The 14,332-nt window shown below is 39.5% G+C and overlaps 1 protein-coding gene across 14 annotated transcripts in view; it reads left to right on the top strand.

Moving 5' to 3' along the window:
* The first annotated feature begins 5,469 nt into the window (after positions 1-5,469).
* Positions 5,470-14,332, top strand: part of UNC80 (unc-80 subunit of NALCN channel complex) — a 243,325-nt gene continuing 234,462 nt past the window's right edge. For 13 of the 14 annotated variants that reach the window (XM_002712440.6, XM_089329902.1, XM_002712438.6 and 10 more), the window contains exons 1-4: positions 5,470-6,083; positions 7,013-7,061; positions 10,019-10,175; positions 11,086-11,387. In XM_002712440.6, the coding sequence (XP_002712486.3) occupies positions 5,992-6,083; positions 7,013-7,061; positions 10,019-10,175; positions 11,086-11,387 (600 nt within the window). In that variant the 5' untranslated portion in view covers positions 5,470-5,991. The remainder of the gene's footprint in view (positions 6,084-7,012; positions 7,062-10,018; positions 10,176-11,085; positions 11,388-14,332) is intronic. The other variant, XM_089329903.1, reaches the window with a different exon arrangement.

The following is a 14,332-nucleotide window of genomic DNA, read 5'->3' as shown; positions in this document are numbered from 1 at the left end:
GCTATGAGTATATTCTCATTTCTCAATTTTTCAATTATTTTTCTTTAATCATTAATTATTTTCCAATAATTATTAAAATTTAGAGTCTTAATCCTGTTGATTAAATAATCCAAGAATGAATTCTGTGAAGTAGAATATCAGAGGAATGCAATAGAATTTTTATGGGATAGGATAGGGAGGAGAATTTTAGGCAGGCTAACAAGCAGTTGTACATGAAGAAGTTATATTTGAGCTGGTGCCAAGCCATGTGAAGACATAGTGAGGGAAAGACCAGCCATACAATGTTCTGGAGGCTCCAGTGTGTTTGGAGAGGAAGCAATTATGATATAAAGTCAGGTCATGAGGAGCCTTACCAACTACAGAAAAGGAATTTACATGAATATGGACCATGGGATTTGGCTCCTGAGAGGCCACTGGGACTGCCCTCTATGGACAGATCAATTATGTAAACTAAGGTTGCCCAAGACACTTGGAGTATATCTCTTAACACACACACACACACACACACACACACACACACACTGGGAGTAACTCCAAGGTTAATGTGCATTCTCTCCTCAAACTCCAAAATTAAAATATCACTGTAATCATCATACACTTCTGAATATTAGATACATGACACTGCAACCATGCTTCACTTGCACTTCTAATGTGTTTCCATAGAGTAACAATGGACTCTTTCCAAAACCTGCTTTTATTAATTACTATGAGCGTTTACATTATTACAAGCTCTCATGCACTTACTCAGCATCCTAGATTATGCTGACTGCAGCAATCTTTTCCAAAACCCAGCCAGAGTTCTCCTCTGGACTCAGTCTATTGCCAAGAACACTTATTTCTATACAAATAAGGCAACCTAGCATCTGGCCACTATCAAAATGTGTACTTCTATTAAAAATACAGGAAAACCTTCAGGGTTACATACATTTATCTACATCTGTCTTGATCTTTTTTTAAAAAAAGTTTTATTTATTTATTTAAAAGGCAGAGTTACAGAGAGGCAGAGGCAGAGTGAGAGAGAGAGAGACAGAGAGAGAGAGGGGTCTTCCATCTGCTGGTTCACTCGCCAGATGACAGCAATGTCTGGAGCTGTGCCAATCTGAAGCCAGGAGGCAGGAGCTTCCTCCGGGTCTCCAACGTGGGTGCAGGGGCCCAAGGACTTGGGCCATCTTCTACTGCTTTCCCAAGCCATAGCAGAGAGCTGAATAGGAAGGGGAGCACCCGAGACTCCAACCGGTGCCCATATGGGATACAGGCACTGCAGGCAACAGCTTTACCCACTATGCCATGGCGCTAGCCCCCTGTCTCGATCTTGCAATATCCTTTCACAAGCTTTCTATGGTCCAGTCACAGGTTTTCTCTTCTTGTCTAAAGGCACTCCATCTTGGGATACCGTCTTTGGAAAATCTCACAGCCAATCCAATATCCTGCACAGTGAGATACCAATAACATGCAGTGATTATAGTGGAGCTGGTTCATTGATTGGTGTAACTGAGCAGATGTACTTGATCTTTAATTTGGCTTAAACAGCCTTCATACATTAAAAAGTAAGAGTATCAAAAAAGCAGTATATGTAAAACCTTTAGAGAGGACAGTTTTCTTATCAAAAAAAAATTTAAAAGTGGGGTTTTCAATGGGTTCATGAGAAGTAAACCATAATGGTAATATTGATTCTCTACCACAGGGTTATTTCTAAAACTGGCCTTTACCATGTTTATTATAGGTTCTCCCACCTCCAGATGACTCATTGACTCAAGGGCATCTGAAAATGGAAAGGAATATGAGCTCTTCTTCATCTTCTATCTTCAGCAGAAAAACTCTTTCCTATACCCTTGAGAATCTTCCATTAACATGATTCATTGCACTTTTTCAAAACTGTCACAGCTACATAATCCTTAGAATTATAGTACAAAGTTGAGGCAGAACTGTAAAGCCAGATTTCAGTTGTCTCTATCATTTACTGTGTAACCTCAGACAGGTTATGTAACCATTGGTGTATAGGTTTTCTCTTCTTTAAATGTCGATTTTTACATTAATTGGTTGATGCACCTAAAGCAGACCTTGACATATACTAAGTATGCAATTTACATTATCTGCTATTAAACTTTTCTGACATATGCCCTACTCCTTTGATGTTTCTATAAAATATCACTTAGAAAATTACCTGACTGATTAATTCACAGCATACATAGGCCATCAAGCTTGAACTCATCCATCCACTTTTCTTGTTTACTTAACTTCTTCATTCTTATTAAAAAAAACTCCAATCATAGTAATAATTCTTCTACCCAAGGATGATCACTCCAGCTATGTATCAGATGTAGGCTCCTTCAGAACCTTGTTCATTAATTATCCCTTCTGCCAGATATCCTCAACATCATCCTCCTTTAATGATTCTTTAATTTTGGTCCATAAACATGTCTTATTTTCTAAAAATCTCATGGCACAACTATTTTTTAAAGCAATTTGGCAGTTTATTGCAAAGCTAATCAAAATCATATCATTAAATCCAGAAATCATGCTTCTAGGCACTTAACCAAGAGTTGAAAACTCACCTCTCCACAAAAAGCTACACACAAATGTTTGTAGTAACTTTATTCATAATTACCAAAAATTGGAAACATTCAAAAGGTCCTTCAACAGGTAAATGGATAACGAAGTGTGGTACATCCATAGATGAGAAATTATTCAGCAATAAGAAGAAATGAACTATCAAGCTACCAAAAACATGGAGTAATCTTTAATGCATATTACTAAATAGGGAAGCCTATCTGAAAATATTGTGTACTGTATTATCCCAACTATGTGATTTTCTGGAAAAGGCAAAACTCTGAGACAGTGAGAAGATCAGTGGTTGCCACAGGCAAGAAAAGAGGTGGCAAAAAAATGAACAGATGGAGCACAACGGATTTTTAGGGCAGTAAAACTATTCTGTATGGTATGGTAATGATAGATAAATGACATGATTTGGCAAAATTTATAGATCTGTATAACACAAAGAGGAAACTCCAATGCAAATCATAGATTTTAAGTAATTGAGTTTAGGTTCAATATTTCTGTAAACTTAAAACTGCTAAAGAAATAAGGACCAGCGCTGTGGTGCAGCAGGTTAAAGCCCCGGTCTGCAGCGCCAGCATCCCATATGTGCACCATTTCGAGTCTCTGGTGCTCCACTTCCAATCCAGCTCCTTGCTAATGCACCTAGGAAAGCAATAGAAGATGGCCCAAGTCCTTGGGCCCCTGCACCCACATGGGAGACCCAGAAGAGGTTTCTGGCTCCTGGCTTCGGATTGGCATAAGTCCAGCTGTTGCAGCCATCTGGGGAGTGAACTCTGTCTCTCTCTCTCTGTCTGCCTCTGCTTCTCTGTAACTCTGCCTTTAAAATAAATAAATAAATCTTAAAGTACATATAAACTGCTAAAGAAATCAGTTTATTAATAATGTATTTTTAAATCTCAAGGTTTGTATAAATCATTTCACAGCAATACTTATATTTGTATTTGATTGAATAAATGGGAGGAGTGTGTGTGTGTGTGTGTGTGTGTGTATGTATCATGGGATGGAAAATTTGAATGACATTTGAAAATTCTTCCTACTCTATAATTCTACTATCTTATTCTGCCACATTTTCACAGCATCCTTTGTGACAATAGACTAAAATTCATGTCCCTATACTTCCAAAGTAGGACTTTACCTTTCTCTTTGCATAATTTGCCTGGGTTATTTTATTTTTTCCAGTGTTTCAACTTTTTTATGCAGTGGCAAGCACAGAATTGATCTATTCCACCTAATTAACTCTCTTGGATTCCATACACATATTTCAAGATGCCTTTTAATTATATTCATTGAGTTTTTCAAAAGAGACTCAAGGAAAATTCATCAATGCTCCAACATGCACAAGAAAATAAGAACATGATTCTCCCTGTCAACATGTTCTGTCTTTATATGAGATCACCATTTACTCATTTGAAACAGGAACTCTGAGCACTTGATATTTTTGGAAGAGTTAGTATAAACCAAGGCCTCGCTTAATTTTTTACAAGTATTAATATGTAGTCCTCACAATACCTCTAAGGCGAAGGTCCTGTTATTTGAATACCTTGGCAAAGAGCTTTTCACTTTTTCAGAGAAACGTTAAGTAAATGGCAGCACTATAGCCAAAATGGTTTGCCTCAAGACTCTAGCCAGTACCCACTGTACTATTTTTCTTTCCTCATGCTCACTTGATCATCAAATATTATTAATTCTACCTCTACAATATAATTCAAACTCATATCTTTATTTGCATCTCTGCTATCATAAGCTTGATTCAAGATCTCATGGACTATCTCTCTAATTTCCTGACTGATATTCCTACCTACAGTTTTTTTGTGTTTCAAACAACCTCTACCTTCCTGTCACATCATTAACACTTAAAGGAAATGAAATGTTTACTTCCCTGCTTAAAGTATTCCTATCGAAATTTCTTAGACTGCCATACTGAGTCTTTCTCCATATGATTACTGCTTGTATTTTCTGATTCTTCCTTTTGTTCATGACTAAATCTGCATTTATCTCTCTTTACATGTGTATCCTTCCTTCAACATTCTGAATTCCTGTGAGTAGGAGCCAATATAGGACAGTCACTGGAATATAAAATTGACTCAATAAAAATCTCTCTTGCTTGGTTTCAAGGTCCATATTTCCAGATTCATATTAAAAGCCAACTTCAAGAGAGTAAAGAATTTATTTATTTCCATGGCTGAAAATACCAATATATTCATTTAGGTCTTGCTATATGGATTGGAACACATGTTGTTAATTATACTAGAAATATTTCTGATGAAGTCAGGCCTGAGTTCTGATTCCTCATTCTAAAGATCTCCCAATATCTTTGCTTTAAAAAGCTATATGACCATGTCTTTTGGTTCATTTGTTTATTTTACAAGTAGTTGGAGCCACAGCAATGGTTCTCTATTCAGGCTGTTTCATCCCACTCCATCTCACTCCAATTTGTTTTACTGCATCTAACAGTAATCCAGCTACAAGCTTCATAGGCATTTGACCATTACGATGGAAGGAAAAGTAGGCTGAACAGTATCACACAATTGCTCTTAAAACTACGATAGACCACATTTCCTCACAGCATTATTCAAATGTCCTTATTCAATGAGTAATTAACTGACAACCACAAATACATAGTTTCGTGGACTTTGCATGCCTGCTTTGGTAAAACAAGCAAGGTTAGTTGCTTGCGGTTATCATCAAATAAATAAATAAATTCTCAAAACTGAGAACTTTGAAACTTCTCTCATTTACCAAGCTCGCCTTTCTTTCTCATTTACACTTCTAATAATTGGCATGCTATTACTTTCCTGCTAACCCCCATGGGTGGATTCCTGACCTCCTCGCTAGAAGTGCCAATAATACCAGGGTTAGTGACTGCTCTGCGCTTTCCCAAAGCTCCTCCTCCCCAGACTGTGACAGCTCTTCGGATGCTGAGGTTGGGAAGCAGGACTAAGGACACTCCTGGGGCGCAGCTCGGAGTGGGGGAACCGAATCCTGGAGGCTGAAGAGGCCACGCAGGGGACCGGCGCGCGCGTGCCATGCGGAGCGTGGACTCTGTCGGTCATCCCCTTGCTGCTGCAACTGCCCCCGACTCGCCTCTCGGACTGCGCTGCCCGGCGCGGGCTGCTGTCCACAGTGGGAGGTGCTGAAAGCAAGGAGCGGGCGCGGGGGCGGCGAGGCGGACAGCTCCTCCGAGCGCCCCCCTCCCCGCTCCGCGGCTCCGCCAGCCCTCCCCTCCTCCCGCAGCCATGTTCCACGCGCGGGGAGGAGTGGGGGCAGGGGAGAGGGACGGGGGATCAAGGCGGAGAGAGCCGGCTCTGCCTCGAGGAAGGAGGGGATGAGAGTTGGGGGGAGCAGCGGGAGGAGGAGGCGGCGGCGGCGACGACGGAGGCTAGCGAGGAGCCAGCTCCGGGTCCTGCAGTAGGACTCCCAGGAGCCACCATCATGGTGAAGAGGAAGAGCTCCGAGGGCCAGGAGCAAGACAGCGGCCGCGGCATCCCCCTGCCCATCCAGACCTTCCTGTGGCGGCAAACCAGGTGAGGGGCGCAGAGGGCGCGCCGCGGGCCGCCCTGGGCTGTGGGCGCTCCTGGGGCCGCCTGGGTCATCGCCGCCACCGCCGCCACTGCTGAGGCCGCGCCACAGCCTGCAGCTCCCTCTCTGGGGCTGGAAAGCAAGCCCTCTGCACCCGCTTAAAAACACGCATTTAAAAAAAAATATTTCCGTGAAGTTTGACGACAAGCAGATTGGCAGTTGTCGAATAAATATATACATTATTTAGGGGGTGGGAGGGCAGAGAACCTAGGTAGAGGGGGCGGGGAGCTAGAGAAGATAATTATGACTGGTTTGCTCCTGCGTGTCCAGTTCCCCCTCCATCTCCTGCTGTAAATCCAGCACAGTGACCTGTTGTTTTTCCAGCTCCTGTTTGGCGAATATTTGCTATGCCCACTTGTTAACCATTTTTGCTCGCATTCAGCCAGTGTAATCTTCCTGGTTAAAGTGTACGCGGAGACATTTTTAGTAAGAGATTTATTTCCCCCTAGAAAAGACCTGATATCTATTCCAGTAAACAAGAAATAAGGTTTCCTTTATTATTATTACTTTAGAGATTTATCAGATAAGAAGCTAGATTCTGGAAATCATGACCCATAAGCCGTGTTCATTTTTCAGTTTTTAATGTGACTGTACACATGAGTAATGCACCACTTTTGACCATTGGCGATTTAGAATCTGATGAAGTACAAGTCTGCAGAATAAGAGTGGATATTGAAAACTGTAGAGACCTATATCTCTTTCATGTTACTACACTTGGAAAAGCAAATGTCGTCAGCTATTCAACATCAGTTCATTAGTAAGCTATAAGGAAATGTAGAATTTGAGTTTCATAGCATCATGAATTATTCACTAAAAATAATGATGTTTAATAATAATTGCATTTATGTTTATAAACTCTGTATTAATTTTTCAGTGCATTTTTGAGGCCTAAGCTGGGGAAGCAATATGAAGCCTCTTGTGTGGTATGTGATTTTCACAATTTCTTGATTATTTCCACGATCTGTGTAGCAGTTTCAACCCAAGAAATTCACTAAATGTATTGTCTGTATGTATTAATTCACTTGGAAAATATTGTTGAACATCTACTATGTGCCAGACATAATTCTCCATGCTGGGATAGAGCAATGATAAAGACAAAATGGCATTCACACTCTAGTGAGAGGCGGACAGGACACAAGCAAATATGTAAAATACACAGTCATCCAGATGGTGGTAAATCCTATGGACAAAAATTAACCAAGAAAGGAAATTAGAAAGCACTGGAGTGAGGGCTTTATTTCACAAGTAATGGGAGGATAAGGCTTACCTACTAATGTGACCCTTGGACAAAGACAGGAAAGAAGAGAGGGAGGAAGGGAGAGCTGAGGGAAGAGCAGAGAGAACAGTACGTGCAAGGATATTAGCACCCAATGGGGAGTAAGTATGGGGAGGGATTGAGTCTCAGACAGACTACAGAGAACCAAATGATGGATGACCTTTGAGGGTGCATGTGGAGTTAAATTCATAATCAGCAAAACTGGGACTACTCTTGTATAGCAGAAGTTCTTATGACGTGTATCTAAGAACTACTTGTACAAAAAAATACTCAGCTTTGTACTATTATGTCTTGCTTATGTTCTACAAGGCTGAAAATGAACTACATAAAATAATTATGAAGCAAATGCTGTTAATATTTATACAAAAGAAAATGTGGCTGTCCTGAGATTCCAAGGGAATCCCATATCCCTACAAATGCCCATTTTACAAGTTGAAAAAATAAGATGTGAAATTTTGAAGCAAAATTGGAATTGACCTTTCATACCCTTCATTAATATTTGAAGCTTACATAATTCTTTTACTTTGCATATATGATGTCATGCATATTTATAAATGCTACACAGATGGATTTCTGGTAAGGAGCTCAGAAATATAGTGACATAAATTAAAATGGAAACCAGTGGAGTGTTAAGCATACACACTCTCTTAAGTAGAAATGTGTTTTGTTGGGTCTCCTGTCCCTCAAAGTTGTCTCACAAAAATTTTTAAAATATAACGTTCTTATAAGGACCTTTTAATGGAATCGGTTTTCATACTTAGCTCATTAAAGTAATTTGGCACTTGAAATCTGTGATCCTCATGCTGACAATTATACCAGCTTAAAATAATTCTGAATTTTCTGTGTTCCTGGCAAAGATATTTCTGACATTTCTAATGTATTCACATGACATCAAATACCTAAGTTACATTCATAGATAGATAGGTAAAAGTCAATATAGAAAATAGTTTATAGGGTTTAGGAAGTTATAAAAAGTTATGTTAGTGGCCGGCGCCATGGCTCATTAGGCTAATCCTCCGCCTAGCGGCGCCGGTACACAGGGTTCTAGTCCCACTCGGGGCACCGGATTCTGTCCCGGTTGCTCCTCTTCCAGGCCAGCTCTCTGCTGTGGCCAGAGAGTGCAGTGGAGGATGGCCCAAGTGCTTGGGCCCTGTACCCCATGGAAGACCAGGATAAGCACCTGGCTCCTGGCTTCGGATCAGCGCGATGCGCCGGCCGCAGCACGCCGGCTGTGGCGGCCATTGGAGGGTGAACCAACGGCAAAGGAAGACCTTTCTCTCTGTCTCTCTCTCTCTCACTGTCCACTCTGCCTGTCAAAAAAAAAAAAAAAGTTATGTTAGTAACATTTAAGAAGAAAATAGCATTAACTACTAGATTTCCCTGAGATTATGAAATTTGTAGCTCATTCTAATATATTCATTAAACTGTAAGTTCTTCATAATCTTTCATTGTCTAACATACACATTATTTACTTAATGGACACTTAGATCCCAGAGGACTGAAGAATTTAAAAACATTTGTATCTGGTTCTTCAGCATATCTAATGTTCTTTATTTAGTTTCTTAAAACGAAAAATCAGATCTCTGAACGTGCTATTTTCCAAAACCTCAGCCTTTCATTATAAAGGTGATTTTTTTATTTTCCTTTTGTAGGTCAAAAAATGTGTTTATTTTTCCTTGGAGAATCTTCATGGAAAGCCATGTATTTTTCTCAAATATCCAAGTAATTTCAATAATATAATTAGAACATGTGGGATTTGTATTATAATCACTTACAGGACATTTAATATGTTTCCTGACTCTTTGGGGCATTAGGTGTTAATCGTATTTTTACAAGCAGATTTTTTAAAAATATATTCTGGTATTAGGTGTTACCTAACATTCAAATATTAAATATTTACTACCTTATAGTGAATATCCTCCTCCTCAGTCAAAAAATAACCTGGGTAGGTCCACCACGTTACTTTTTGTTCACTCTCTAAAATTGTCCCTAACAAGGACAGAAGTTTGAATAACAAGCAAAGCAAGGATGGCTTGTACCTCTCTCTTCCTACCTTTCTTTATTCAACACATAGATTGAGTGTCCTGTGGTTCCAGGTATTAGGCAAAGATAATCTGTACCAGGTCATTGCTAGGACATGGAGTGAATCAGAGACCCCAAAACCGTATTTCTTTCAGGAACTGTGTCTTATTTAGCATCTGTTGAACAGATAGACGTATATTCTGTCCCTCTAGAAACTTTCATGAAAAGACATTTCATTTTGGTCTGCAGTTGTAACAGCCCATTTCGATGACTCAGCAACATTTCATAAAACATTATTTCTAAAAATCTCCTGAAGTTTAATGTGTTGTTATATACTTTGATAGAGAAAGATTATTTGGACAGAAATAAATAGCTTGATAATTTAATTGTGTACTCCAGACCAAATATCTAACAATGAATAGATAATAGGAAATTATTATCGACTCATTTTAGGTCAACATATACTTGAAGTGCAATGTGAGTGCACTATAAGATTTTGATCAGGATTTGCATCTTTATCTTGATGTCTGCTTTTCAGCAATCCTAATCTCCTTATTTTACATTCTTTTTAAAAATCCATAGTCCTTTGAACGAGTGCTGGTGGAAAATAAGCTGCATGGCCTCTCTCCAGCCCTCTCTGAAGCCATCCAGAGCATTTCCAGATGGGAGCTGGTGCAAGCTGCTTTGCCTCATGTGCTCCACTGCACTGCAACCCTGCTTTCAAACAGGAACAAGTTGGGTTGGTGATCCTGCATTACTTGTTTACTGCATGCTTTATGCTCAACACTCATAATGACATGTGTTAAATAGAAACCCAGGTGCTGTGCTTATATTATCACATTAATTCTCACAAAATCCCCCTCATATTGGAATCACCATTATTGCCATTTTGTCAAAAATGGAACAGGATCTTTTGTTTTAAATTTCACAAATAATATGTTATATATTGCCTCCTTAAATATTAAAACATTATGGGTAAGCTGAATACTCTTACCTACCTAACATGAGTCCAAGACAAGGATATCTTCTTTGCCTTCCCAATTTGTAAAACAACTACTTTTGTGAATTTAGCATGTTACCCTCAGACTTTTCCCTAATTTGGTAGTACCCTGTGTGGTGCATGTACATACATGTGCATAAGGATATGTTTTCCCTTTAGTTTAATTTGCAGATTGCTTTTCTAATCTTGCAGTATGCCCTACCCCATGAAGGGCATGTGAGAGTAAATGCTTTTCTCCATCACTTTCCCTTCTCTCATTTGGATCTCTGTTCAAATGTCACCTTTACAGAGAGATATTTCCACAGCTAATTATCTAAAAATTAAGCAGCTGTTAATTTCAGAAGCTGTATTTTAATCCTTATGCTGCCTATTTGGAAATGTATTTCACTGTCTAACTGATAAGAAGTGGTTTGTACACTTTCTACATGCATGGTAGCATGTTATTCTGCAGAGATGGCAGCCAGTAAGGAAGCTCCAAAAACAGGAATCAGTTCTGCCAGCAGTGGCTGTAAGGGATTCAGAGAATTGCTACTGACTATTGAGATGTTGGGCCACAAAACAAAGCAGGGGTGTTCTCAGACCCTAAGTTCACATGCATTACTCTGGTGACTGGGTTTGTCTTAACTTGGCTGTGTGGTGTCCCCTGCAGGCCATCAAGATAAGCTGGGAGTTGCTGAGACCAAACTTCTCCATACTCTGCACTGGATGCTCCTAGAGGCCCCCCAGGACTGCAACAGTGAGCGTTTCAGTGGCACAGACCGAGGCTCGAGCTGGGGTGGCAGCAGCAGCGCTTTCATCCACCAGGTTGAAAATCAGGGTTCTCCAGGGCAGCCTTACCAAAGCAGCTCCAATGATGAAGAGGAGAACAATCGAAGGAAGACCTTCCAGAACTCCATGGCTACTGTGGAGCTCTTTGTGTTCCTGTTTGCCCCTCTTGTACACAGGATTAAGGTAAGAGACAGCTAGTGTTAGAACTGGGATCAGATGGCGATGAGATGAGGGTGAAATTCAAGTGATAACTTCCATATTTGTTTGTCCATGCATTTTCATGATCTTACAGAAAGCCAGGTCATGGAGAGCTGTATTTCCATATGAAACTTGCTGCAAAGACACAAATCCCACATATCCTTTACTTACTCAAAAAACTTCAGTGGTTTTGCATCTGCCTCAAGATAATGCTCAAAATATTAAACATGGAATATAAAATAAAGTATGGTTTACAGTTTAAACTCTTTTCTTGATTTAGCAACTGTCAGTCTCTACTGGTCTCCTCATGGTCCAGTCCTTGGAGCCATAGGAGCCTTGAATATGCTTTTCTTGTTTGCTCTCTCCTCCTAATCCTCCTCTATTTCCCTGAGGAGGCTTCAAACTCCAACATCAGTGCAGTCATTTCCAGGTGGCTTTTTCTCTGACCTTTTCTATACACACTTAGTCACTATCTCTTCTGTATTCCAGTAACAGTTTTTAACTACCTTTATGGTAATACAAGGTTTGCAACAGCAGGTTTTTTTTTTCGTTTAAAGATTTATTTATTTGTTTGAAAGTCAGAGTTACACAGAGAGAGGAGAGGCAGAGGAGGGGAGGTCTTCCATCTGATGGTTCACTCCCCAGTTAGCTGCAATGGCTGGAGCTGTGCCAATCTGAAGCCAGGAACCAGGAGCTTCTTCTGGGTCTCCCACATGGGTACAGGGGCCTAAGGACTTGGGCCATCTTCTACTGCTTTCCCAGGCCATAGCAGAGAGCGGGATTGGAAGTGGAGCATCCAGGTCTCAAACCGGTGCCCATACAGGATGCCGGAGCTTCAGACCAGGGCATTAACCCGTTGTGCTTCAGTGCCAACAGAAGTTTTTAATTTTTACATTCCATGGATCTTTAACAGTTGGGCCTTAGCCTAAGAATTGTTTGAAGAATATTTTAATTGAATAAAGTACAAAAATATGATTACAAGGAAACTAATTTTCTTAAAATGGAATTATATCCATCTACTCCTTGGATCTGGAAGAGCCAATATAATTTGAAATCAGTATACCATCATATTCTCATTCTGTGACCCTGGTGACACTACTTAACCTCTTGGATCCTTAATTGTGTAAAATCATGGACATGTGTAACACAAGGTGAATATATTTGGAGACACAGTGCAATTCTATCACATGGAAATAAATCAAGACCTATTTGTTATTAAATGTGAAAACAACAGATAAGAAGGCAATAATAGGTTTAATTGCTATTCAATAGAGTATTACAACCTTAATGAAGAGATACTCAAGTTATCAATGAAGATGGTTGGAATCACTAGCAATCATTATGAGGGGGAAGAGACCAGTGAGTCTTTTCACTTATTTTAATTTTTCTTAAACTCTGTCCCATTGCTGATAAGAATAGATTTGCAACAATCAATAAATTCTTACAATGTAACACATACACCAGCCATATTTTACATCAAATATACTAAAATTTTTAAATGTTTTTAAATAAACCTAAATTGCTGTTTTAAAAGTTTCAACTTTCCACTTTAAAAAGTTTTTTTAAATATATGTAAATTCTACACTCAATGGAAAGCATTAATTTAACAGAAAATATGCACCCAGCCGATGGGACCTACAGGACCTGGCTCTAGCACGCCCCTCGGGCTTCATCTCCCTCCATCTTACTCTGTCTTTCTTGTTCATCAATATTTCGGCTCACTAGAGGCTCGTCCTCAAACTCAATAAGCTCAATCCTTTTTTCAAGTCCTTATGCCAGTTTTTCTTTCTACTTGAAACCTTCATCCCTGCCCTCTACTCCTAGATTTGCCTAGGACCATTGCATTCCCATTTGTTTACTCATTCTTCCGCCAGTACTTCAGCAGAACTAACACATTATCCTGTGTTCCCTTCTTTCTTGTTATTTACTGATACCTAGAATTGCTCTGTGTGTTTGTCTGCCAGCTTATTGCCCATCACCTACACTAGAATAGAGGTCATTGAGTGAAGGAGTCTGCCTGTCCAGATCACAACAGTATCACTAGTGTCTGAAATAGCATCTGGCATATACTGTCATGAGGCTCTCAATAAATGTCTTACAACTTACTCACTTGCTTATTATCAGGAGATGATTCAAATGCTAAAAGCAGCAATTAGATGTAAGTTATAGTCCTTAAAAAGGAGAGGGCAGGAAAGAAAAAAAAAAAACATAGCCCACAAGAATATCTGTGGGTTGACAAATACCACCTGGATTGGAAAAATGCGGAGACTGTAGTTTTATTTGGAACACATGGCTGAGAATCCGAATTTTGGAAATAGATAACCCTTCGTGTACATGCAGTGCCCGCTACTTCCTATTATATGATGTTGAGAAATTAATATATTTAAGCTTCAATTTTGTCATGTATAAATTGAACAAAGAATTAATTTCTGTGGCATTGTGTGGATTAAACAATTGTAGTACCCAGTGTGAGATTCAGAAAGTCATTAACATGCTACTGGTATTACTTATTATTAAGAAAAAGTGAGTGAGCGCCTCTTTCAGAAGATACTTCACTAGTATTCGGTAAAACTGGTTCAAAACCTTCAAGTTTTACTCATGGCCTTGGAATGAAACACTTACAAGGAGTAATACAATGCATATAAAACACTACACAGAGATTGGGACATAGTAAACAATTATTTTTAGTTGTATTATAGTACTATTGTTGTTTCATCATTTTGCCCTTGATGTGATGGATTTATTATTCTAAACGATATAGAGTTAAAAGTATTGAGTCAATAAATTTCTCCACAAGACCTTTTCTGTTTGAGAGGTGTTTGCTTTCTTTCATGTTGCTAGGAAACATACAATCTCTGGATCAAGGTTTCTCAGCCTTGGCACTGTTGGTATTTTGGGAGATAATACTTTGTTGTGGGAAACCATCCCAT

Source organism: Oryctolagus cuniculus, chromosome 3 (genome assembly GCF_051225735.1).
Source record: "Oryctolagus cuniculus isolate XC-2025 breed Fujian yellow rabbit chromosome 3, ASM5122573v1, whole genome shotgun sequence".
NCBI classification, from domain to species: domain Eukaryota; kingdom Metazoa; phylum Chordata; class Mammalia; order Lagomorpha; family Leporidae; genus Oryctolagus; species Oryctolagus cuniculus.
Note: the sequence above shows the minus strand (reverse complement) of the source record. Positions and strands in the feature narration are given on the sequence as shown.